At 41.6% G+C, this 27,308-nt stretch overlaps 2 protein-coding genes across 3 annotated transcripts in view; one reads left to right on the top strand and one right to left on the bottom strand.

The window, feature by feature from the left end:
* TM7SF3 (transmembrane 7 superfamily member 3) overlaps positions 1 to 15,043 on the bottom strand; it is a 40,116-nt gene extending 25,073 nt beyond the window's left edge. Inside the window, exons 1-3 of the mRNA XM_007446288.1 lie at positions 14,847 to 15,043; positions 4,372 to 4,526; positions 458 to 608 (exon numbers count right to left, since the gene is read on the bottom strand). Coding sequence (XP_007446350.1) covers positions 458 to 608; positions 4,372 to 4,526; positions 14,847 to 14,937 — 397 coding nt within the window. The 5' untranslated portion in view covers positions 14,938 to 15,043. The remainder of the gene's footprint in view (positions 1 to 457; positions 609 to 4,371; positions 4,527 to 14,846) is intronic.
* Positions 15,044 to 21,543: 6,500 nt separating this feature from the next.
* MED21 (mediator complex subunit 21) overlaps positions 21,544 to 27,308 on the top strand; it is an 8,283-nt gene continuing 2,518 nt past the window's right edge. Inside the window, exon 1 of one of the 2 annotated variants that reach the window (XM_007446290.1) lies at positions 21,544 to 21,594. In XM_007446290.1, coding sequence (XP_007446352.1) covers positions 21,553 to 21,594 — 42 coding nt within the window. In that variant the 5' untranslated portion in view covers positions 21,544 to 21,552. Of the gene's footprint in view, positions 21,595 to 23,989; positions 24,047 to 27,308 lie in introns of those variants that run through there. The other variant, XM_007446289.1, reaches the window with a different exon arrangement.

A 27,308-nucleotide genomic window follows, 5' to 3' on the forward strand; every position in this document is an offset into this window, starting at 1 on the left:
GAGCCCCCCGTACCAAAAAAAAAAAAAAAAAAAAAAACAACTCACTGTGTTCCTCAGCATAGAGTGCAAACCTCACATTGTACACCAGGCCCCTCACACCCTGGCTCCAGCCACACCCACTGTTCACCATCCTCCAAACACCCCATTCTTCTTCCACGTCTTCCTCGGCCTCCGATAACCAACTAATGTGTGAAGGACCATACGCCTTGCCTTTCTGTTACAGCTGCTCCAAGGGCTCCTTAAATGTTTTCCAAATGAATAAATGTGCTCTCCTCTTCCCTACCTGGGCTTTCAGTCATCACGCTAATTCTCTGACTCCCCTGCTGTTAATACCTTTCTGACTCAAGGTATTGTACTTTTAATAAACACTTTCAATAGGATTATAGTTTTCCCTAAATTTTCACACACAAGTCCCGCATTCTGGAGAGTAACGGGGAGTCGACAATAGAAAGGTTACCGCTTTCCGAGTAGGAGAGTGGAATGGCCACATTTTGGACAGGCTCAGGGTCTGAAGTCTCCAAGTGCCAAGTGCATATACTCTGCTCTGGTCTAAGAATGAAAACCAGTCCTTTGTCAGTGCCTGTTCCCGAGGCATTGGGAAGAAGAGTCTGCAATAAGGAAAGAAGAGGCATCGTGAATCGGGAGTTGGGCAGAGAGCTTAAATTTTGGAGTGGATCTAGTGTGCATGCCCTACTCCAAAGCTTCTCAAAGCAAAAAGGAATAAAAACAGATCTTCCTTAGATGATTAAAGAACTCTTTTCACCTCTATGTGCACGTGCCCACAAATACACATGGAGGAACTATTTAAAATATACGTCTTTGATCAGGAATAGGAGATACACAGAAAAATCCCCAAGCTTTTCAATCCTCTCAGTTAGGATCTACTATGTCAAGTACTAAGACTACTGGGTTAAGGACTACTGTGTGAATGACAAAACTAAAACAATTTAGTAATGAGTCTGATGTCCTTTATTCAAGGGAGAACAACCCATGGATTGGGGGAGGACAGTGCCTCACTAGCTGTGGAGTCCTGTTCCCAAGGGATGTGGGGCATGAACTAGTTTTTTAGAGCATTAGAAGGGCATGCTTGGCTAGGTCGGGATTTCCTTAGAAGTCGAGCGGGTCCTGTTTTCTAGGCTAAGCTGAGCTGGAAGATTGTGGTCAGTGTAAGTTACGTTTCCTTGACAGGGGTTCCCTGTAAGTGCAGGCTGACTTAGGTTTAGATTTGTGACATGGACCAAGCCATTGGGGCAGCCTCCATTTGTGGTCCCGATATACAAATTAACTTGACCACTACCGAGACAAAAATATAAGCTCTGCCCCCAAAGAGTTCAGTTCTTGGAAAGCTTTTTTAAAAAACTGAGTTGTAATTAACATATTATAAATTATACATAAAGTATACTAACGGTAGGTTTTGGTAAATGTAGGCACCTTTGACACCATCACCACAACCAAGACAGTGAACACACAGATCACCTGCTTTGTGCCCTGTTCTAACCCTTCCTCACACCCCGGCCACTCTCCCATCCCCATCTACTGGGAAAGCTTTTTGAATAACAAAGTACTAAGTTAAGAGGTAGTAAGCGTTTTCTTAAAGCTAAGGAAAAAGAAAGAAAAAAGTGCCAGATGGGTTTCAATTTGACAAGCGTAAAAGAGAATGACCCAAATACTAAGTGAGGAACTACAGGGTCAGCAGGTTCAAAGAGCTAACTGCTGGGCTTCCCTGGTGGTGCAGTGGTTGAGAGCCCGCCTGCCACTGCAGGGGACGCGGGTTCGTGCCCCGGTCCGGGAGGATCCCACATGCCGTGGAGCGGCTGGGCCCGTGAGCCATGGCCGCTGAGCCTGCACGTCCGGAGCCTGTGCTCCACAACGGGAGAGGCAACAACGGGAGAGGCAACAACAGTGAGAGGCCCCCATACTGCAAAAAAAAAAAAAAAGAACTAACTGCCAAGTTGACCCAAAAACTCCAAAGTGCCACACTTCATCAGGAAGTTACAACAGAAAGTTCTCTTCACAGACTCACTTCTAGAGCCATGTGCAGTTCTGGTTATCATCTTCTCAGCAGTATAAATACAGTGAGAACTAAAGGCAGTCCAAGAAAGGAACACGATTATAATTCAGGATAACTAAGATCCTTTCTGCATGAAAACTGAGGCCCAAGATGCTCTTCATCCAGGCCATTTTTGTCACATTAGTAATGCTGGCCTCCCTTTATCTAACCTCAGTTTCCTCAAATGTAAAAATAGGCATTAGAACTACTTGGTTGAACTGTTACGAGAATTAAGTTAACTACGTGGAAAACCAAATGCAAGGGTTCCTAACTAGGAGCCCCAGAGGCCCAGTGAGTTTCCAGAGGTCCCCATGAAATTATACAGATGTAGTCATACATTTTGCCAGGTAGAGAGTCCTGAGATTTCAGCAAATTCCAAGTCTATGGCCCCAGGAGCTTAAGGATCACTGGCCTAGCACACAGTGGGCATGCAATAAATATAAATGCCTTTTTTCTCCATCCTTTCTCTTCCTTCAAATGTTGTCTTTGCTATGATATTATTAAGAAGGAAATTATCTCTGTGCCATTTTACTATGTATCCTATGTAAGGGCCTGAACAGAAAGTTTCCATATGAATTTAGTGCTAGAAAAAGACTTCGCTTCCCCTCAAGAACTGGCATGTTTCTTCCTTCTAAGAAAGTTATGAAATTTAACATGCTTTGATTTCTGCTCTGGCTGCAAAGAACTCAGGCAAAATCAATATATGGGTCATTAAAAAAAAAAACATATATATATATATATATAAAATTTAACATGCTTTGATTTCTGCTCTGGCTGCAAAGAACTCAGGCAAAATCAATATATGGGTCATTAAAAAAAAAAACATATATATATATATATATATATATATATATATATATATATATGGGTCATAGACACTGTTATCTCTTCAATTAACATAACTTACTCCTTCCTCTTTTCCTTGATCAAACCCTTCCATTTCTAGTCTATTAGATCACCACACACAACTTCAGAACCTTCGTGGCAGAGACAGGAAAGCAGGAACAAAAAATACCAAATACTTAGTTTGAAAGATACTGTGACCAGTGCCCATAAGATATATATGAATTGGACTAAGACAGCTCTGTTTAGCAAATATCACAATATTAGAAGGTAGGCTTAGGACAAATAAAAATGCAGCACAACTTTATACAGAGTGAAATTCATTTATTTGTCTAGGGGGTCATATAGACTAAATATAAATAGATTTGTAAAAGGTTAACATAAATGGCAGAGCCTTAATAGCTTAAGCTGACCCAGGACATTTGAAAAACTTCGCAGAGCTGAGGTTGAGGTTCAGGGGTGTAGTGATGATCTCTGTAACAGGGTCCTAAATGCTGCTGGAAGCAAAGCACTGCACTGGTTAAAACTGAGTGTTAGGATTCTTTTGTTTCCATGAGACTCCAAAGAATAAAGATGATCCTACAGGAGTCTTAATACACTTCAACACTAAATGGCTGAACGACAAAGCAAACCCATTAAAATGTACTCTCAGGTAAAAATCACTGAGGGCACACTAGGGTAAGAAAAAGAAAAGGTGGGAAGTATGAGGAAAGCTTAACTGCAGAAAGGAGACATTTGGTACAAGCCACCCTCCCCCAAACTCAGGAGCATCACCCCTCTTTAGGTCAGAGGTCACCATTTAAGAAAGGCCTGTGATACTCACCTCTTAGCCAGTCTAAACCACTAACTTGACAGGACCCAATCTTGATTATTTTTTTAAAAAATTTAAGACATACACTTCTCCACAAATTTATCACCCTTTGTTAAGATGGTATAGGGGCCCCAAATTCTAACCACCTCTTTGAATTACTCATTACTGCGTTCTCCCACGCATACGCACATTGTACGTGTAAATAAACTCTTTTTTTTCCCCTCCTGTTAAAAAAAGAAAAAAAATTTAAGACATAAAGTGGCATCAAATTCTAATGCTCGGGACTTCCCTGGTAGCTCAATGGTTAAGAATCCGCCTGCCAATGCAGGGGACATGGGTTCAATCCCTGGTCTGGGAAGATCCCACATGCCACGGAGCAACTAAGCCCGTGCACCACAACTATTGAGCCTGTGCCCTAGAGCCCGTGAGCCACAACTACTGACCCACACGCTGCAGCTACTGAAGCCCGTGCGCCTACAGCCCGTGCTCCACAATAAGAGAAGCCACCGCAATGAGAAGCCCGCACGCAGCAACGAAGACCCAATGCAGCCAAAAAAAAAAAACCAACAGTGTGTCTTTAAAAAACAAAAAAATTCTAACGCTCATGCTAAATACAAGACCCCAAAATGTGGAAATGGCTTTTATGGAAGTCATTCTTTGTACTTACCTCAGAAAAAGAAACTGTTGTATTCTGATACTGTGAATGTATTTGGAAAATAAGAAAAGCGACATTGCTGGAAATATGATGCAAAATAGCTTCCTCTGGAAAGGGCTTCTTGAGCTCCAAGTATCTAAATTTCCCCACAGAAAATTCAAGAAGACCTACAAGGAGAGAAACGTTTCATTGTAACACTTATATCTCTAACAGCGATTTGTACAAACTGCATACTTAAGCACAAATGCATGGCTAATTTAATCCTCAGAAAAACCCGTTGAGATAAATATTATTATTACTGCTCCTATTTCATTGATGAGAACAATGAAGCTCAAAGGGGTGAAGCTGCCCACCCAGGGTGCCTCAGCTACAAAGGGTGGAAGTGAGAACCTAAGGGGGAAGAAAGGTATTTCAAAAGATGCAAAACATAGGCCATTCAAGGTGCCTGGCTCCCAGAGCCCAGGAAAATCCCCCTTCTGGTAGTAGCAATAACAACTCTATTCAGAACAGACTTCCTGAAATTAAGGATTAACAACCCTGATTTACTAACAATCGTAAATGCACTGGTACTAAAGATTATTACAATCTAGTGAATTCTGAAGTCAGTCCAGCTAGAGAGACACATCTGGCTTCAATTTTACCCCACCATTTACTAGCTGTGTGATCTCAGGCAAGTTACTTAATTCCCTTAAACCTCAATTTCTTCATCTGTCAAATGGGACTGAAGTACTCAGCTTGCATAGGGAGGTCTCATCATCACAGGCAAAAATGTCTATTGAGTGTCCACACCAGGAACTTCATGAATCATAGGGCTTCTGGAAGAAGGAGCTTTTCATTTGTTTAAGGATCAAGTTCAGAGTCCACATAAAAGATAGGCTATAAAGAGTTCTCCAACACCTCACCTAGGCTTTCCCATTTGTCCACTTGCCTCCACTGTCTGCTTGTGTTTCACTCACTCACTGTGTCTTATCTCCCAGCTGCTCACCAGTTCTTTCCTTTTCCAACCTAATTCTCAAGGAATCCACTAAATAGGCTGCTTTGACTTCTGTGTGGTTCTGGGTTCCCCCCTCACCCCCTGCCCTAAAGTCAGTACGTCTTTGCATAAACAGCAGAGGAGCCTGCAAGCATTACATAAGCAGTCTTGGGGTCTGGAACCTCAAAATAGAAAAAAAGATTTCAATTTAATAGAGAAGAAAAGTAGTTGAGGTAAAGATTATATTCACCAGAGTCCCACAGTGGAAGGATGATGTTTTATTTTAGAAAGAAATTTGAGTCAGTGGGAGCTAAAAGAAAACACCCCAGACTCTAACTCATTCTTATGTACCGTTTCCTAAGAAGGCTAATTTTTTCAGCACTTTTTGTTGTTCTTGTAGTTAACACAAGTACTCCATTTGGATGATTAAAAAAAAAGACTATCAAGAAAGGCTAACCAAGAAAGCCAAACAGAACATACAAACATTGCTAGAACCAGAATAAAGGTTACTCTCTATAAAATTTCCCCAAACTCCATGATGCTATTATATTATCTTCATAACTTTTTTAATTGATTATAGAAAAAAAGGTTATTTGTGGTTCTAATTTAACTTCTAAAAATCCAGAGAAAATTTTAATAGTTGTAACAATGACAAATGAAGGTGGCGTATTTTCTATTTATGTAACTGGAAAGACATTTCACCTTTTATGTGGAACAAAACTCCAGCCTGAATAGAGGTAAAAATATTAGGAAGCGGCTAACAGAACCTACGGAAGTCTGGAAAACGTGGGGAGCTTTCTGGGGTTTTTTTTGTTTTAAAGGGGAACAAGGAACATTTTAATATTCCAGGTCTTCCCAGCATCAGGATTACTTTATTAGGAAACCAAATTATACATAAAATTAAGTGGACCTTGGTAAATGGCCCTAAAAACTTTTCATGTATTGCACTTTAACTTTGATCCCACCCATTCTCCACCTTCCAACTCTTAAAACTATCCACAGGGGCTTCCCTGGTGGCGCAGTGGTTGAGAGTCCGCCTGCCGATGCAGGGGACATGGGTTTGTGCCCCGGTCCGGGAAGATCCCACATGCCACGGAACGGCTGGGCCCGTGAGCCATGGCCACTGAGCCTGCGCGTCTGGAGCCTGTGCTCCGCAATGGGAGAGGCCACAGCAGAAAGAGGCCCGCGTACCGCAAAAAAAAAAAAAAAAAAACTATCCACAAATTCCAGTCTAAGAGCAGTCTCAGTTTGTTTTCCTAGGAATTAATTGGATTTCCATCCTTTAACTGTCCAAAGTACTCAGCTCATTTACCGGCCTGCCTTTTCGAGTTACATTTTCAGTTTTTCTGTTTTTTCAGTCCGTCCCCATCCCATTTTCTCTATTTGACAAATACTTATTTAAGTACTTATGGACTAGTCGCTCTGCCTATTATTGAATACTGTGACCAGAACTGATGTAAGTAAATTCGTAAAGGTTATAATCACTTAACTAACACTTAAATTTGCCCTTAAGCCTATCTTAGAAAATTTTGACGATCTTTACATCTGTCTCCCATTACATGGACCTTGAATCAAAATACTACCTAGAAAATTTATAAGCCCTGGAAGAGACTGAAGCTATCAGTTAGTGAAGTGTTGGCTTTCTTAACGTTTCCTTAATCTATCACACAAGGGTGAAGATAAATCACAACTCAGAAATACTTGGAGAACCAAAACTTTCAGTGATTTAAAAGACAGTAAGGAAAGACAGGACCATAGAAATTAAAATATACTACTAAACAACTGGTAACTTAACAAAATAAGTAGGGGTAATAAAAGTAGGTATTCCTGGGAATGTATGTTAAGTGCCTTTTCTTTCTTTTTTTGAAATTTATTTTTATTTTATTTATTTTTGGTTGCGTTGGGTCTTGTTGCTGCGCGCAGGTTTCTCTCTAGTTGCAGAAAGCGAGGGTTACTCTGAGTTGTGGTGTGCGGGCTTCTCATTGCGGTGGCTTCTCTTGTTGCAGAGCACGGGCTCTAGGCACGTGGGCTTCAGCAGTTGTGGCACACGGGCTCAGTAGTTGTGGCTCACGGGCTCTAGAGCACAGGCTCAGTAGTTGTGGCGCACGGGCTTAGTTGCTCCAAGGCATGTGGGATCTTCCTGGACCAGGGCTCGAACCCGGGTCCCCTGCATTGGCAGGCAGATTCTTAACCACTGTGCCACCAGGGAAGCCCTAAGTGCCTTTTCTTTACACATTTCATTGTTTATCAGATTTCTATAGCAATAATGAGGCATTCTTACCAGAAAGGAAATGCACAATTTGAAAAAAACCTCCTTCCTTGATGGCACTCAAAACACAGGTTCTACCTCAACTCTTCATGTGAAATTTATAAAACAGGGGCACCATCTAGACAAAATGGTGACACTCTCAACACTCAACAGGTGTCACCTGTTTTGTTTTTCCCTTAAAATGGTAATATTATTCCAGATCATACATAAGCCATATTTTAAAAGGCAAGAACTGTAGAGAAAGTTAATTCCTCCAGCAAGTACACTGTACAGAAATAATCACTATTAACAGTTTGGTATACCTCTTTCAGGATTTAGGCAGCTATCAGCATGAGTATCTCTATGTAGGTGGAAAAAGAAAGACACAAATATGTTTGGTATAGCCATTTCATAAACTGGACCAGGCTCGAACCCGGGTCCCCTGCATTGGCAGGCAGATTCTTAACCACTGTGCCACCAGGGAAGCCCTAAGTGCCTTTTCTTTACACATTTCATTGTTTATCAGATTTCTATAGCAATAATGAGGCATTCTTACCAGAAAGGAAATGCACAATTTGAAAAAAACCTCCTTCCTTGATGGCACTCAAAACACAGGTTCTACCTCAACTCTTCATGTGAAATTTATAAAACAGGGGCACCATCTAGACAAAATGGTGACACTCTCAACACTCAACAGGTGTCACCTGTTTTGTTTTTCCCTTAAAATGGTAATATTATTCCAGATCATACATAAGCCATATTTTAAAAGGCAAGAACTGTAGAGAAAGTTAATTCCTCCAGCAAGTACACTGTACAGAAATAATCACTATTAACAGTTTGGTATACCTCTTTCAGGATTTAGGCAGCTATCAGCATGAGTATCTCTATGTAGGTGGAAAAAGAAAGACACAAATATGTTTGGTATAGCCATTTCATAAATCTTAGATATCTTTCCACATCAACAGATAATTCTAGCTTTATCATTTTAAAAGCTATATAATATTCCATTCTAGGTAAACATGATTATTCAACCAATCCCTTACTAATGAACATACAGGCTGTTACCATTCCAGCATGAATAAGAAATAAGAAATAAAATAGTTCTATTTTGTGAAAGAATACTCTAGAAAAAAAAATACATATGTGTGTGTATGTACATATATATGCCAGGCAATAAACCTATTTGAGAAGGTTTTTGCTGTGACAGTGTAGCAGATCACCTTTGATTTTAAATGGTTAAAATAACTAAGAAGTCTTGTTCTCATTAAGAAAATCAGAAATGAAAACAAACAGCTTCTGTGAGAATATAAAATGATCAGGACCAAAACAGTAAGTGACAGTCTCTGCTTCCGACTTCTTTGAGAAGAACACCTGCCATTTCAGAAACAGATTTCCGAAAGCTTCCGAAAGGAAGATGATGCCTACTAACCCTCTTTCCCCAGTCAAATGCCTGTGACAAGAACCAGAAAAAAGCCAGATAACAAAGGGGAGAGACACTGTATACATTATTTTTAAAAAACTGGTCACTTGACAAAGTAAGTAGGGCTATTAAAAACAGGTACCTATAGGGTGTATTTAAATAATGTTTTCTTTTCTTTACACATTTCCTATTTTTCATATTTTCTGCAGTGCTTATGAGGTGTCCTTCTTAGAAAGGAATTCTAATACAGTGGTCATCCACCTTGGTTGTACGTTACAATTATCTGAAGGTGCTTTTTAAAAGATATTGTTGCCTGGGCCCCTCTCCAAACAGTTAAATCAAAATTCCTGGGGTTAGGGTTCAAGTATCAATTACAAAACAAATATTCATTAAAATAACATTCAGGGACTTACCTGGTGGTCCAGTGGGTAAGACTCCGTGCTCCAGTGCAGGGGGCCCAGGTTCTATCCCTGGTCAGGGAACTAGATCCCACCTGCATGCCGCAACTGAGTTTGCATGGCGCAATTAAAATTTAAAAAAAAAATCCCGCATGCCGCAAAGAAGATCCTGCATGCTGCAACTAAGACCAGTCGCAGCCTAAATTAATTAATTATTTAAATTAAAAAAAAAAAATGCCTACAAAGAAGTGCACAAACTTTACACTGCCAGATCAAGAAACAGCACTCTAACCTCTTGAAGGTCTCCTGGTGGCCTCTTCCAATCACTCAGTACCTCTTCCCTCCTCCCCAGAGGTAACCATGATCCTAACTTTTAACACCACAGACGGGCTTTTTTTTTGAAATTTAATTAAATGGAATCATACAGTATGAATTCTTTTGTCTCTAGCTTTTTAAAAATCAACATTTTATTTGTGAGATTCATCCCAGCTGCTATCCTGTTATTCATTCACTTTCATTGTTGTATGCTTCATGAAATAAATATACCACAATTTATTTATCTATTCTACTGTTAACAAACATTTGGACTATTTCTAGTTTGGAGTAATTATAAATAACTCCATTCAGACAATTTTTTGTATGTGTCTTTTGGTGCACATGTACACATTTCTATTGGGTAGAACCTATGAATAGAATTATCAGGTAACAGGGTATACTTATGTTCAATTTTAGTAGATACTCCTGAACAGTTATCCAGCATGGTTTTGCCAATTTAGACCTCTATCAGCTTGTGAGGAAGTATTCCAGTTACACTATACTCTCACCAACACTTGGTAAGAACATTTTGTTTTACCTATCGGTTATTTAAATATCCTCTTTGTGAAAGGGTCTGTTAAGCCTTTTGCCCATTTTAAAAACTGGATTATCTGTCCTTATTGAATTTTAGGAACTCTTTAGTCATCACTGATATGAGTATTCTGTCAGATACGTGTTACAAATATCTTCTCCCACTCTTATAGCTTGTCTTTTCACTCTCGTTACCTTTAAATTAACAGAAGTTTTAATTTTAATGTAGTCCAATTTCTCAAGTTGTTCCTTTATGATTTTAAAGAATTCTTTGCCAACATATTCCAAGATCAGGAAGATACATTCCCCCTGTTAACTTCTAGAACTTTGTTCTACCTTTCACATTTAAGTCTAAAATCAACCTGAAACTGATTTTTATGTATGGTGTGAGGCGGGATGGCCAAGGTTCATTTTCCCATACGAATATCCTGTTGACATAGCGACCTTTATTGAAAGTAGTTTTCCTACTGCTCAGCAATTCCACCTTTCACATAAGTCAAGTGACATATGTGAGGGTTTATTTCTGGACTCTTAATTGTGTACCATTGGTCTATTTGCCTATCCTAACACCAATATTACACTGTCTTAATTTCTGCCCCAAATTGTTCTTCCTCTTCAAGACTGTCTTGAGTATTTTTGGCCCTTTTTCATTTCCATATAAATTTTAGAAAGCAGCTTGTCAATTTCCACAAAAAAAACCCTGCTGGGATTTGATTGAGATGGCACTGAATGTATTAATTTAGGGAGAAATGATACCTTTATAACACAGAATTTTTCTAATCTACGAATTTGAGATATCCCTCTATTTATTTTCTTAGTTTATCTCAAGAATGTTAGGTAGTTTTCTCTATAGAGATTGTAACATATCCCATTGTAATTATCCCTAAATATTTAATATTTCTTGATGGTATTATAAGTTTACTTTTTATTTTCTATTTCAATTTCTAGCTGTCTCTTCACCCACATGCCTTTTTTTCAAGGCTCTCCAGGTGATTCTAATGTCCAGCCAGGTGTGAGAACTCCTAACACAACGTTTGATGAATTAGGGAAGGAAAGCTATATTTTTTCCTATTCTCAGTTATCTTTATCTAACTTTTGTGTGAAAATCCTCTGGCAATCCAAAAGCCATTTCACAATTTTTATAGAATACTGTATATTAAACAAACCAGTTATGGTTTGAGTCCTGACTTGCAGGGCCCTGTCATATTTGATGTTCCGGAGCCTCACACAGTGCCAGGCACCTGGTTGGCACACAGTAAATGTTTGGTAAATGATAGTTAAATTCTGTGACCTCAGACAAGTAATTATTTCCTATGGGCCTCAGTTCCCTCATGGTAAAATGCAGTTAACTGTGCTGCATACATCACGTGGCTGCTGAAAGTATCAAATGGGAAAAAACTGTAAACTGTCCAATACTACACAATAAAATATCTTTATTAGTTTCTATTAGCTTTCCAACGTTTCAGAGGCTCATGTCCTTATCAAAAAAAAAAAAAAAAAAAAAAAAAGAAATGCAGGCAGTCAGTATGGTCCTCCTACAGATAAACTAGTGGGAAGAAGAGGTCTAACAGATGTAAAACGCCCAGCACATCCACCATGAACAGCGAGTTGAGAAAGTGACTTTCACAGAGTGACAAGGAAATATACTGAAAGTCAAGACAACTTTAACAGTCTAGCCTGGCAGAAACTGCATTTCATTTCTACTCATAAAAACAGACATGGCAAAGGAAGACACAAATACAAAAACACATCCTGAAGAGGTTAACAGGAACTTAACTGCACTTCTAAGTCATCTGGAAAAGGATGCATCAGAAACATTGTTTGAGGGATAATTAGATCTTATGACTTGAGGAGTGGACAGGAAAGACAGCACATCAAGGATATTACAGGGCAGGGCTTCCCTGGTGGTGCAGTGGTTAAGAATCCTCCTGCCAATGCAGGGGACATGGGTTCAAGCCCTGGTCCAAGAACATCCCACATGCCACGGAGCAAGTAAGCCCGTGTGCCACAACTACTGAGCTTGCGCTCTAGAGCCCGCAAGCCACAACTACTGAGCCCACGTGCCACAACTACTGAAGCCCGCACACCTAGAGTCTGTGCTCCGCAACAAGAGAAGACACCACAATGAGAAGCCCACGCACCACAACGAAGAGTAGCTCCTGCTCACGGCAACTAGAGAAAGCCCGCGTGCAGCAACGAAGACCCAATGCAGCCAAAAATAAATAAATTTAACAAAAAAAAAAGAAGGCTATTACAGGGCAAATGGCTAACACGAGACTGAGCACTTACGCTGTAGCTCTCCTCTAAAAAGCAGTGGCTCTGCTTTTCCTGGCAAAAATGTTTCTTGCCATCTAACATACAGCAGGGAACCCTTTTCTATTTTTCATACCCTTCCTCCATTCCTACCCAGAGTCACTCTTAAGAGCTGCCCAATCCAAATATGTTCCTTTTCTTTCTCAATCAGATCCTAAACTTGCAACCTTAAAATTTTCCACCTCTTCCTTTTTACTATTTACTGAAATGTACCTCCACTGTTTCTGCTTTAACTCAAGAGAAAAATTCTAGGACAGATTTGTCAATGCTTAGTCTTCATAATTCTCTTCAGATGGAATATTAAACACAAAAACCGTTCAGCTACTTGAGCTGGCCAACATTCAACTGCCCCTCCCAATTTCTCATTGATACTTTCTTTTGAATTTTCATTAGCCCTAAAAGGTGAAAGGAAACACAAAAATGCACACACTTTTGAGAGAAAGAGAACACCTGCAACTAACTACACAAGTGGCCTGCTACCTTCCTTAAGCATTATGGATAGCACAAACTTGAGAAGGTTCAAACAGCACTCTGCTCAACTCCAATCACTAGGTAAGTTCCTGTGAGTTACCAGATATGAAGCTGAATCAATAATGAAAGGTGTTCAGGGTAGCAGGGAACCGGGACTCCAAGAGAAGGGAAAACCGTTTAGATATATGGTTCCTCTCCTGCTGGCCACAGAAAGCACCATCCTCAGACATTCTAGAACCCGATCTGCCACCTTTAAAGGTCCACTTAGCTTCTAAGCCACTACTCAAGGTGTTTAGCTCTTCCTGCTAAAGATGGGTAAATCCTCCTAACTTACAGCAGCTACTCAATTTCGAGTTTGTATACTCATCAGAATCCTCAAATAGAAATCCAGACATTTTCCAGGAGGATCATGCAAGTCTGGAACTAAGTCTTCCTTAATTTCCACTCTGATCTTTATCTGACAGATGTGGAGAATATCAGCTTTCATTAACCCTCAGCAGTCAAGTTCCCACCTGCTCTCCCTCTCCTGCACAGAACAGCAATCCCGATGCAAGGCCAGAGGAATAATGTGGCTGAGGAAATAACAGTGCTGTAATCACAGAAAAGAGGTGAGAAACAGTGTCTGAAAAACATTAACTTCTCAAATTACTTCTCTCATCTGATAATCTGCGAACTCAATCTCTCAGATTCTTCACCTTGGAAGAATGGAAATAGCCATATGAGGGAGGGAGAAGAGACTATTTTGAGGAATGAGAATTCAGAGAAGAATTAAGTGTAAGGCACCACACTAAGTAAAACATTCTCACTGGAGGGCAGCTTTGTAGAAGTGGAAGACCATGAAATTTACAGCAAGACACACTTGGGTTCATCTGCTGTCTGTGCCCCTCTTAGCTGTTTACTTGTGTAGTGAGCATCGTCTTGGGCCTCAGGTTCATCCTCCACCAGTGAGGACAATAATTATCTAACAGGGTTGTAAGGATTAAATGACACTGCCATGAAAAGCACCTGGCACATACTGCACGCAGTGAATGTTAGCACCCTGTTATAAATAAGGCTATTTTTTCTGCACAACTATAACCGCCCTTTTCAGCTTTGGCCTTCAATTCTAGGCAAAAATTCTAGGATTCAGTTTGCACAAGTGCTTTTCAAAGATAAGCATTCAGAAACAATCACATTATTCAGAAAATATATGTTTCAGAACTACAACTAGTCTCTTAAGCTCAAAACAAAACCAAGAATGTTCTTGACCCCATGGAAAAGCACATGATTATCAGCTTCATACAATTAACGCTTTTTACAGTTTATATTAACAAACCACCAACTATTGCTAAAATCAATTCACCAAGCACATGACCTATGGTCTAAAGTCCCATTCTGGGTTCACTTTTCCTCTGAAACTCCGTAGAGCTTAACCAGTTTGAAAAGCACCTAGATTTTGGAGTACAAAAACCCGCTGCACCTTGGCTGCATCAAGCCTCTCAGTCCAGACGCTCAGACCAGCCACTTGGGAGCAAAGAGGTGTTTTAATGTGTTAAATAAAACCTACAAACATGGCTGCACCCTAAGGGAGAGAATAATGTCTCTGAACAACAGAGTTTCCTATCTCTTCCCATTCCCCCAACCTAAATTAGGAGGTTGACATTAAGGCCTCCTTAGCAATGGGACTTGCCTTCTGCAGGAAAGAACCTCGATCCATTCCTGCCGGTTCAGAACTCACCGCCTCCCCTGCTGCGCGGACAGACCCCGGGGTGGACTGTGACCTTGCAAGAAATGCAAGACCAAGTTTGGGTTGCAGCAGTCAGGCGCCCCCGACCTTACCCTCGCTGGAGTTACCGACGGTCTCGGCTCCGCCGGCCGCCGCCGGTTCCGACGCCAACACAGCCAGGAGCAGCAGCCGAAGGAGCCCCATTGCTGCCCCAGCCGGGCGCCGCCACCTAGCCCGCGCTATCCCGGGGCGCCTGCGTCCGGCGCCATCGCTCGCCAGGTGCACGCGCAGCACACCTGCCAGCCCCGCGGAGCCCGCGCGTCCCCCGCCCCGGCAGAGGGCTCCAGTTCCGGCAACGAACCCCGCTGCGCGGCCCCACGCCTCCTCCAGCCCCTCACGTCACGGCGACGGCTCCCCCCGGGGCGAGGGCGGGGACGGGAGCGGAGGGGCGTGTCCGCGCGGCGCTCTCCTCCTCCCGGCCGGCGGCGCTGAGGGTACCCTTGCGCCGGGGGCTGCGGCGACCCCAGGAAGTTCTGGGGTGTAACCTGTACTTCTCACTTTGGTATCTTTCGCACTTACGAACACTACCGTTCGAGTGAAAAATAACCCTTTCTGTTGCGGCCTAACGTCTCCAGGCTCCAGTTTCCCGCGTTTCCTTTGCAAACGGATAAAAACAGGAATCTGGTGCTCAAAACGCTAGAGTTGATCGTTTCTCCCTGTCGCATTGCCTTAGCTCCTCAGGGAGATGTTGGTATGAAAATACGGGGGCAGTGCTGTTTCTGTAGTGGTTATTGCGCTGGTGATGAGCGCCACAATTAAAAATAAAGTTTCGTTTTCTCTAAGTGAAATTATCCTCGAAGACTCAAGACCTTCATCTGAACTTCTCTCTCAAATTTTAGTCCATGTGACAGATGGCTCGTGAGACGATTGTGGAATTAGGTTTATAGACTCAAATTTATTTGGGGAAGATTGCCCTGCTTTATTTTTCCTGCTCTTTAACTTTTTCAGTTATCTATTTTAATAAGCAACTATGTTGAAAATTCCATATGTGGTTAATCCACTACTAAACTGAAAACCTATAGCAATCACCATAATATTAATAGGCACAACTCTTTTCCTGTCCTTCCTCTGCCTGGTCCAAATGTTCACACCTGCGGTAGTACTATTTATTCCTATGGTGTTTATTCACTGTGTCACATGCCCTCTTTCCAGTAACTCTCAATAGATGAAACCCCGGGACGATGATAGCAGCGATTATAAGGGTAGCATTTGGACCCGTGGATGGATTATTCAGTAAATTGTGTCTGATAACTGATTAGCTGCACTGTATTGGGGAGAGAGGATTACAACTCTATCTCACATTGTCACAATGAAATCACAAAGTAATAAATAAAATTAAAATATTAAAAGAGGTAGAAGAAATACACGTTTAAAAAAAAAGTTGATCGCAGAATGATGGAACTTTTTTTTTTTTTTCTTTTAAGAGTTTATTTGAGCAAAAATCTATTGGAATCTGGCAGCGCCAAACCAGAAGTGATCAGAATTATTCAGTGGAGGAACTTTCTAAGCAAAAAAGTGAAGGAGGAAACCATAAAGGAAAAGATTGGTAGATTTGGCTACTTAAAATTTTTAATTTTATTAAAGTCAATAAACACCATAAACAATAAACCATATGAAAAGTCAAGTTGATGACCAAAAGTAAAAGTTAGCAAATGACATGAATAGGGAATTAAAAAAACAAAAAAAATAGAAGAAAAGAAACACAAATGGCCAGTAAACACATGAAAAAAAGTTCAAATTCACTAGTAACACACAAAATCAAATTAAGAAACTAAGCTGTAAATATTTTAAAAGAACAAGAACTTGGAGTGTGGGTGAAAGAGCTGAGAAGACATTCTAAGATCTAACTAGTGAGAGTATAATTTCATACAACTTTTTATGGCATGAGCTGCATCAGAAATCTTGAAAATACTCAGCTTTGGTGTGATAATTGCACTTTTGGATTTAAGTATGTAAATATGTATAAAAATTATATATATATATATATATATATATATTAGTGCACAAAACTGTTCAAGGTGTTATTTACAATGGCAAAAAAACTAAAACAACCTAAATGCCCAACAATAATTAAATAACCTGTAACGCAGCCATATAATAGAACACCTTGTAGCCCTTCAAAAATCATTTTTTAAAAGGAAACTGATTGACCAGGAAGTGTTTATGAAAAGGCAAGTTAAAAAGCAATATATATATATGTATATATATAGTATACGCTTTATTTTGTGTTCTTTTTAATATGCATTCATGTTTATATGCATAGAAAGGTTGAAAGAACATTATCAAAATGTTTAAAAGAGTTTATCTCCAGGGATTGGATTAAGAATGATTTTCTCTGCACATTTCTGCTCTTTGTAAAATTTCTACATTGAATGTGTATGGCTTTTGAATAAGAAAATAAAAATTTTTTAAAGATATACTTCTAAAGGTTTTCTGGTAAAAGCATTCAGGATAACAGTCCATTTCCTGAGTATGACACATAATGTTTTTCATGATGTAGCACCTGTCCAGCTCTCCAGGTTCTTGCTGCAACTCAACTCCTCTATGCTGGCCATGCTGAATTAATTTCACTTCCCTGAACTAACCCCATTCCCTCTCTTCCACACTTTAGCATTGCAGTTCCCTGTGCCTGCAGTGGACAGCTGATGACAGATGTGTCAGTAAGCAGAAGAGGGCCTCATTACCTTGGCTCCAAAATACTGTAACAGCTTGGGAAGAATATTGGCTGGGGTTCCTTGCTCATGTCAGAGTTCCACTGGCAACCTGTAAAGCAAATGGGCCCAGCAGCTTTGCAGATGAGTTTTTATTCCTAAGAATTGAAAGGAAACACAAAAACTGACAAGATTCCCAAATCCAAGATATAGATAACTAGAGCCTTAAGGACTGCTTCAAGTCTAGAAAAAGAAGGCAGGCAACCTATCCTAGATTTTTGACAAAGCCCAAGACACCGTGGATGGAGATGGGAATAGAGCTTCAGGGGAAAGGCAGGAAAGGTGCTCTGTGAAGCTTGCCCATTTATTCTATCTCATTCTAACCTCACCTTTGCTCTGTATTTTTTTTGAATTTTAGAATTTTATATATATTTTTTATACAGCAGGTTCTTATTAGTTACCCATTTTATTGCTCTGTATTTTTTAACACTTGTTCTTCCTGTGGGTTACATTCTTTGGACTGTGTTCATTAAATTAAATTCAATAAATGTTTATTTAGTAACATATGGAAATCATTATGCTAGGAAAAATTCATTCACTTAGTCCATAAACATGCATTCAGAGTCTTCTAAGTGTCAGGCTAAATGCTAGGTGCTAGGCATTGGAAATATGGAAACAATTAAAATATGTTTCCTGCCCACAAGTAGCTCATGGTGGTGAGTGAATTAGAGTCATGTATGGATAATTAAACCTCAATGTGTTAAGTGGAATAACAAGTACAAGGAACAATTCTGAAGATTGGGAGCAACTAACTTACTCCAGGGTTTCAGGAAAGGTTTTATCAAGAAAGAAATGTTTAAACTGAGGTTTAAAGCTGAGTGAATGATCAACAGGGGAACAAAATCGAGGTAGGGATGGAAGTGTGGGCTTTTCATACAAGGAAGAGAGAATTAATGCATCTTATATGATGTGCATAGGAGTACAAAACAGCAGAGCATCTGTAGGGAATTGCAAAGAATCTAATGTAGCAAATGCTTATTTACAGTATTTCAGCACAGTGCTTGGAACAGTTTAGATGTTTAATAAATTGTGACTGAGTAGGTAATAAAGGTAGTTAAGGTCTAGAATGTCAAGTTGAAGAACGTTAAAGACTTTTTTTTCCTGAAAAAATAGGGAGTCACTACAGATTAAAAAAATCAAAGTACTTACTACAAGCTTGGTTATGAGTTGATAAAAAATCGAAGCTGGGTGGTGGGTACCTGAGTGTTCACCATACTATTCTCTCTACTTATGTGTATGTTTGAAACTTTTAATAATATAAAGTTTAAAAGGACATACTTACCAAAATTGTGTTTCAAAGATAAGAGATACATAATACTGAGTTTCTCCTCTTAAAACCATGTAATACAGTAGGGGATTCAAGAAAAGCAAATGAAAAAGCATATGGAAAAAATGTCGGGGCTTCTTCCCTGGTGGCACAGTGGTTGAGAGTCCGCCTGCTGATGTAGGGGACACGGGTTCGTGCCGCGGTCCGGGAAGATCCCACATGCCGCGGAGCGGCTGGGCCCGTGAGCCATGGCCACTGAGCCTGCGTGACCGGAGCCCGTGCTCCGCAACGGGAGAGGCCACAACAGTGAGAGGCCTGCGTACCGCAAAAAAAAAAAAAAAAAAAAAAAAAACAAAAAAAAAAAAAAAAAGTCAAAATCATGAGAGAGAAGGGGGTCCATGTGGAATCTAGTAATTCATAAAATTTACATTAAAAGTAAAACTTTAAAAGATCAAGTGTGAATTAAATAGCAGCAAAGAAATTGTTTTGATAAAGGTAAAGAATTGAGTGGTTATCAATTGGAGGCAATTTTGCCCCACACTTGCTAGGAGACATCTGGGAATATCTGGAGATATTTCCTGTTGTCACGACTGGGTGGGGGGGGGGGCGTTGCTACTCTCATCTCGTGAGTAGAGAACAGGGATGCTGGCAAACATCCTACGATGCACCAGGACAGCACCTCAGAACAGAGAATAATCAGCCTCAAACGTCAATAGAGCCACTGTTGAGGCATCCTGAGCTACACATATAAGACTGTATTTTGCAGGTGGATTATTACCTGAAGTCCACAGCTTCAAGAGGTTCATAAACCCCTGAAAATGTATGCAAAATTTTGAGAGCCTGGTCTGGGAAAAGGTCCACAGTTTTCATCTGATTCTTTAGGGGTCCATGGCCAGAAGAGGCTTAAGAAGCACAGGAAAAACAAAAGTTTTCAGGGGCTGTGGCTGAATAATCTGAAGTGATTATTTCACTCAGAAAACTATTGCACCAGGAGGCGGGAATCTGTTTCCTAGAGCCAAATTATGGTCAACCTTGAAACACAAGCAGAAATGGCTGAACATCAGCCTGAAGTCTCTGTGGAGCTACTGAAAACTGTAAGGAACGTGACGACAGGATGGAAGTTGGGTTGTAATAAGAGTTGCTCCAGAGTGGTTCTACCCCAAGTGCCCAAATTCTCTTCAATCAGGCTACAAAACTTAGTATTCTCCCTTCATGGGTGCTGTCATTCATCCCTCTGTATCCACCAATCCGTGTGAATTTTTCCTTCAAAACTAGCCTTGTCTTCTCTTCTCAGGCTCAACACCCTAGTCTAGGCCCAACTCACCTCATTCTTGAATAACTGCAGACCCCTCCTCCTTGTGAGCCCCTGGCTTATTCATCTTTGCAAACCCAGCACCCACATAACTTTCTGGCACGTGGCAGACATTCAGTAAGGAACACTCTCAGCTGGGGGTGAGAAGAGAGGGTCACAAACTTACCCCATATTACAGTTAAAACAAATTAGAATTCTCTCAATAATCCCATTAAGGGGGGGAGGTGCCTCACCTGTAGAGGTTCCCAATTAGGTCCCGGCAGTTTTGTCGATTGTTTGGAGGTGGGGTTGGATGGTGGTGAAGCAGAAGTGGAGCTTCCCAGCTAGGGCTGGAGTAGATCCCACAAGCCAAGCTCCCAACGGAGAGTTTTCTCTACCCTCCCCCAACCCCAGGAGGGTAATCAGGGATAATCAGCCTGAGGAGGAGGGTCCGTGAGTTTGTCTGAAGTCCACAAAGCAGTCATTAGCTGATTCCAGCCTCATTTCTTTCCAGACTATCCCCAGGCTCTAACTTTCCTTAAATACCAAGTTTCGACCATCACTCTTCACACTGAAACCCTCAATAGGTCCCAAGTCTAAGCCTAAATTGCACAGCTTATCTTTTTAAAAACTGAACATGCCGCACCTACGCACCTGGCTTATTTTTCCAGGAACCTCCCCTTTTCCCACTACCTCCTCCTCTTTCCCACTGTGAAACTTCCACTCTCTTCTCCACCAACCCTGCTCTGTTCCTTACCGAGTTTCTCGCAGTCACACAAACAAGAGATGCTTATTACACCTTACCTCTTACCTTACCGTCTTCCTCCTCTCACTTTTGCCCACAAGACCTCTGTTTTCCATAATCTTCCAACACGGCCATTACAGCTCAGTTTAGAACTGGTTTTGGACACTTTCCATCTCACGTGTGTCAGCTGCCCCAGCACACCCACATTTAAACACGCATCCAGGCACTCCGCACCCAAAAGCAACGGAGGGGCACCCGAACACAGCCCGTCCTGATTACTTGCTGAATTTTAATTTGGATTTCTTGACACTCAAGTCGGTACCGTGACTCCCAAGTATTCTCTAGTTGTTTGCTCTGTATGTTTTGTGGTCCATGCAAGTATTCAAGGCAATGTTTATAAATGGATACAAGGGAGGATAGGGAAAATTACTTTTAAAACCCGCATAATCCAACAATCTCTGTAAAGTGTTTAACACCTAAAAGCCACGAGAAAGTATGTTGGCCCCCCAGAGTGGGCCCTGTACAGTCCCCGCGTTACTGAACGTGCGCACAGCTGAGTCGCTCCAGGTGGAGGTAGTCCGTGTAAAGTAGGCCTCCGGAAAGTCCCGCCCACTCCGCGCCGGGCGCTAAGGCTTGACTCCACCCCCTCCAAGAACTCTGCCCTGTGATTGGCCATGACGCATCCTAGAGCTGCCCAATTGCGTACGAGCAGCTGCTTTCGCGTCTCTTTGTTTGCGGGAGGAACATGGCGGATCGGCTCACGCAGTTGCAGGACGCCGTGAACTCGGTGAGTAATTGCACGCGATTAATCTCCGTCGTCTTCTTTCCCGAGGGAAAGTAAGGCGGACAAAGAGGTCCGAGGGACAAAACTCGGAAGTGGGGAGTGGACTGAGGCCGGGCTTCAGCATCAAGCGCTGGGGTTGGAGGGAGGCGGCGCCGCGGTCTGGAAGGTCTTAGGCCGGCGGCGAGGCGGTGCGGGAGTCAGCGGCCTCTTAGCCTACGAAGTGGAGGATCTCACTCCACTCCGTGACAGGACTGCGTGGACTGTCACGCTTCACGGCCTTATCATGTTCTCTCGGAAAGGTTTTATTTGCTTGTCAGTGGTGCTTATGGGATTGCGCCTCTTTGGCCCGGAGGGGAGAGGAAGCGGAAGCGGAAGCGGAAGCTTTTTTCCCCTTATTAGTCTTAACCCACGGAGGGCAATCCGTGTTCTTAATGATTGGATTTTTGCCATTAGATGTTAGCCGAGAATATTCCTTCGCCAAAATTTTCAAGTTGGGGCGGGAGTGATAGTAAAGTGAAAAGTTTTGTTTCATCTTAGTTGGTTCCTATAGACCAAGGGTTCCATCTCTTGGCCACGCCCCCAGCATGTCAGTTTAGGGAAAACCGACGTCTTTATGATAGTGAATCTTCTGACCTTCGTATATCTTTATTTAAGGTTTTTAAAATGCCTGCCAATAGGTCTACTCCCTATGAAAAGTCAGGTGTTGTGAGTAGACCCCCTTACTTTGATCCTTCTGATTATTTTTCCGGTTATGTCTACGTAGAAAGTATATGCAAACCAAAGAATTCATATACTTATTACCATTAAGAGCGAAATTGTTTACATTTCTGTTATTCTGTATATAATTTGATGTCCCAGGTGAGATGTTGACTGGAAAATCCAAGTACCTAGTCTCTTGCCAGTTTTTTCTTAGCGGAAGCTAATAAGTTGGTATTCTTGTTATTAGTCTTTGTGCACTCGAAGAGTGTGAATCTACTCACAAGAAACTGATCTACTTTGTGTGTGAGGGCCAGCCCCTAAATGTTGATGAATTCACCAAGGTAAATTTTACCTTTGGTGACTTGCCTGGGCTGCCAACCAGTCTCCCTCAGGGAGATACTCCTTTGAGGCTTTACAAAATCAAATTGTAATGATGCAGCTGGATACAAATGTTATTTTAGGGGAAATGTTGTGTGTCCATACATGTCTCATAGCCAGAAGGATAGTAAGGAAAAGTGAATATGGCCCTTAACTCCATGGTAGGCAGGCTGATCATTGGATTTTGGAGAAAAACCTCTAGGTTAACTGGTATGGGTGCCTGGTATCCATGATGGGTGCACCACCATGGTTACAAAGAAATACTCCTTTAGGAGTTTACAGTCTGATTAGGAAGATGTCATATATTCAAGAGACATTTAAATAATGCAAAGGCAGTATGTGATTAGGAGTTGTAATGAATTGAGTGTTTTCAGCTGTAAGTGCTGAAGTAAAGTGAACTGTTGAGTGATATTAATTAAAATAGAGGGAATCTTATTAGCATTTATCTGAATTGTAATTGTGAAATTATTAAAATAAAATTTATTTTACCCACTGAGAACTCCATGAGAGCAGAAACTGTCTTGTTCACTGTATCAGTGTGTTTATACAGTTATATACAATGCATGTCATAGAGTTGATTTTTGATAAATATTTGTTGAATAAATGGATTTTGAGAGCTTCATAAGGACAGAGCAAATAGCCAGTGTGTTGAATATTTGTGTGTGTTTTCTGTCTTCTTCATAACAATGCTATAATGTGAGAATGTTCCCAATTTAAAAATTAAAAGAAACTCGAGTTACCAGAACCAGAATTAGAATCCATGTTTGTACAGCTTCAGAGCACTAACTGCCACTCTATTACCTTTGCAAAATGTGAGCAAAAGCAGTGTAGTCAGGAATGAATTTATCACCAGTCAGGCATATGTGAAGGAGGAGTAGATAATGAACAAGTAGGGTTGACTTAGATTATTGAAAGCTTTGAAATAGCCTGATGACTTGGAGATTTATCTTGAAGACCATGCTGGGGCAAACTCAAAATTTTTGAGCAGAGTAAAATAACATAGAAAATAATAAGAACTAGGAACTTCCCTGGTGGCACAGTGGTTAAGAATTTGCCTGCCAATGCAGGGGACACGGGTTCGATCCCTGGTCTGGGAAGATCCCACATGCTGCGGAGCAGGTAAACCTGTGCGTCACAACCACTGAGCCTGTGCTCTAGAGACGGCGAGCCACAGCTACTGAGCCGTGAGCCAAGTCCCGCCCACTCCGCGCCGGGCGCTAAGGCTTGACTCCACCCCCTCCAAGAACTCTGCCCTGTGATTGGCCATGACGCATCCTAGAGCTGCCCAATTGCGTACGAGCAGCTGCTTTCGCGTCTCTTTGTTTGCGGGAGGAACATGGCGGATCGGCTCACGCAGTTGCAGGACGCCGTGAACTCGGTGAGTAATTGCACGCGATTAATCTCCGTCGTCTTCTTTCCCGAGGGAAAGTAAGGCGGACAAAGAGGTCCGAGGGACAAAACTCGGAAGTGGGGAGTGGACTGAGGCCGGGCTTCAGCATCAAGCGCTGGGGTTGGAGGGAGGCGGCGCCGCGGTCTGGAAGGTCTTAGGCCGGCGGCGAGGCGGTGCGGGAGTCAGCGGCCTCTTAGCCTACGAAGTGGAGGATCTCACTCCACTCCGTGACAGGACTGCGTGGACTGTCACGCTTCACGGCCTTATCATGTTCTCTCGGAAAGGTTTTATTTGCTTGTCAGTGGTGCTTATGGGATTGCGCCTCTTTGGCCCGGAGGGGAGAGGAAGCGGAAGCGGAAGCGGAAGCTTTTTTCCCCTTATTAGTCTTAACCCACGGAGGGCAATCCGTGTTCTTAATGATTGGATTTTTGCCATTAGATGTTAGCCGAGAATATTCCTTCGCCAAAATTTTCAAGTTGGGGCGGGAGTGATAGTAAAGTGAAAAGTTTTGTTTCATCTTAGTTGGTTCCTATAGACCAAGGGTTCCATCTCTTGGCCACGCCCCCAGCATGTCAGTTTAGGGAAAACCGACGTCTTTATGATAGTGAATCTTCTGACCTTCGTATATCTTTATTTAAGGTTTTTAAAATGCCTGCCAATAGGTCTACTCCCTATGAAAAGTCAGGTGTTGTGAGTAGACCCCCTTACTTTGATCCTTCTGATTATTTTTCCGGTTATGTCTACGTAGAAAGTATATGCAAACCAAAGAATTCATATACTTATTACCATTAAGAGCGAAATTGTTTACATTTCTGTTATTCTGTATATAATTTGATGTCCCAGGTGAGATGTTGACTGGAAAATCCAAGTACCTAGTCTCTTGCCAGTTTTTTCTTAGCGGAAGCTAATAAGTTGGTATTCTTGTTATTAGTCTTTGTGCACTCGAAGAGTGTGAATCTACTCACAAGAAACTGATCTACTTTGTGTGTGAGGGCCAGCCCCTAAATGTTGATGAATTCACCAAGGTAAATTTTACCTTTGGTGACTTGCCTGGGCTGCCAACCAGTCTCCCTCAGGGAGATACTCCTTTGAGGCTTTACAAAATCAAATTGTAATGATGCAGCTGGATACAAATGTTATTTTAGGGGAAATGTTGTGTGTCCATACATGTCTCATAGCCAGAAGGATAGTAAGGAAAAGTGAATATGGCCCTTAACTCCATGGTAGGCAGGCTGATCATTGGATTTTGGAGAAAAACCTCTAGGTTAACTGGTATGGGTGCCTGGTATCCATGATGGGTGCACCACCATGGTTACAAAGAAATACTCCTTTAGGAGTTTACAGTCTGATTAGGAAGATGTCATATATTCAAGAGACATTTAAATAATGCAAAGGCAGTATGTGATTAGGAGTTGTAATGAATTGAGTGTTTTCAGCTGTAAGTGCTGAAGTAAAGTGAACTGTTGAGTGATATTAATTAAAATAGAGGGAATCTTATTAGCATTTATCTGAATTGTAATTGTGAAATTATTAAAATAAAATTTATTTTACCCACTGAGAACTCCATGAGAGCAGAAACTGTCTTGTTCACTGTATCAGTGTGTTTATACAGTTATATACAATGCATGTCATAGAGTTGATTTTTGATAAATATTTGTTGAATAAATGGATTTTGAGAGCTTCATAAGGACAGAGCAAATAGCCAGTGTGTTGAATATTTGTGTGTGTTTTCTGTCTTCTTCATAACAATGCTATAATGTGAGAATGTTCCCAATTTAAAAATTAAAAGAAACTCGAGTTACCAGAACCAGAATTAGAATCCATGTTTGTACAGCTTCAGAGCACTAACTGCCACTCTATTACCTTTGCAAAATGTGAGCAAAAGCAGTGTAGTCAGGAATGAATTTATCACCAGTCAGGCATATGTGAAGGAGGAGTAGATAATGAACAAGTAGGGTTGACTTAGATTATTGAAAGCTTTGAAATAGCCTGATGACTTGGAGATTTATCTTGAAGACCATGCTGGGGCAAACTCAAAATTTTTGAGCAGAGTAAAATAACATAGAAAATAATAAGAACTAGGAACTTCCCTGGTGGCACAGTGGTTAAGAATTTGCCTGCCAATGCAGGGGACACGGGTTCGATCCCTGGTCTGGGAAGATCCCACATGCTGCGGAGCAGGTAAACCTGTGCGTCACAACCACTGAGCCTGTGCTCTAGAGACGGCGAGCCACAGCTACTGAGCCGTGAGCCACAACTACTGAAACCCCTGCACCTAGAGCCTATGCTCCGCAACAAGAGAAGCCACCGCAGTGAGAAGCCCGTGCACCGCAACAAAGAGTAGCCCCCGCTCGCCACAACTAGAGAAAGCTGGCTTGCAGCAACAAAGACCCAAAGCAGCCAAAAATAAATAAATAAATAATTTAAAAAAGGAAAATAAGAACTAAAAATTAATAAGGAGTCTGTTGTAAACAATTCTTGTGTGAAGTTGAACTAACAGCAGCAGTGTTGGTAGAAGGAAAAGGGAAAGATTTGTAGTAGTATTAGCAGGATTTGAAGATGAAAGGAAAGTTGAGTCTGAAGTTAGACTGGTTCACTAGGAGATTCTCAATAGAAATTAGATATTAAAGGAAACAGTTGACTTTGAGTTCTGTCATTCAGATAATGGCAGTGAAACTTAGTGGAAATGCTGATTTACTTGATTGGAGATAAGGAATTGAGGTTTGAGAGGTCGGGACTATGGAGAGAAGTTGGTGGGGAGACTAGGAATCTTAGGTTTGGAGATGGTAATGTTATGGAGCCAGGTTTGTTTGCTGGACTTGGAGCAGGCCAAACACTGAGACACCGAGTTTCGCAGCAGAGAAGGGTTTTATTTATTCAGGAGGCAGCAGAGTGAGGAGACAGGAGAACAAATCTTAGATTGCTTCCCAGAAGGCAAGAGGCTTGAGATTTTATGGGATAAAGAAGCAGGGTGTTCTCAGGCCTGGGGAAGGGTGGGTGGAGGTAGGGAAAAGGTTAGGTAATTGGTGGTGTGCACGGGACCAGTTTTAGGGTTGGTGGTCCCACCTATTCTTAGCTGGTCTGAACTGGGCAGGGGCCCACTCCAAATCTTCCAAATTTCTGGAAAACAACTTAAGCCCCTGTTACTACAGTGATGCACGCGTCAGCAGCGTTATCTGCAGGGGTGATAAGAAGTCTGGTGCGTATGGCATGGGCTACGTGAAGCTTGGAGGGTGTGCAATTAGGGAAA

This window comes from Lipotes vexillifer, unplaced genomic scaffold (assembly GCF_000442215.2).
Source record: "Lipotes vexillifer unplaced genomic scaffold, Lipotes_vexillifer_v1.1 scaffold477, whole genome shotgun sequence".
Taxonomy (NCBI): Eukaryota; Metazoa; Chordata; class Mammalia; order Artiodactyla; family Lipotidae; genus Lipotes; species Lipotes vexillifer.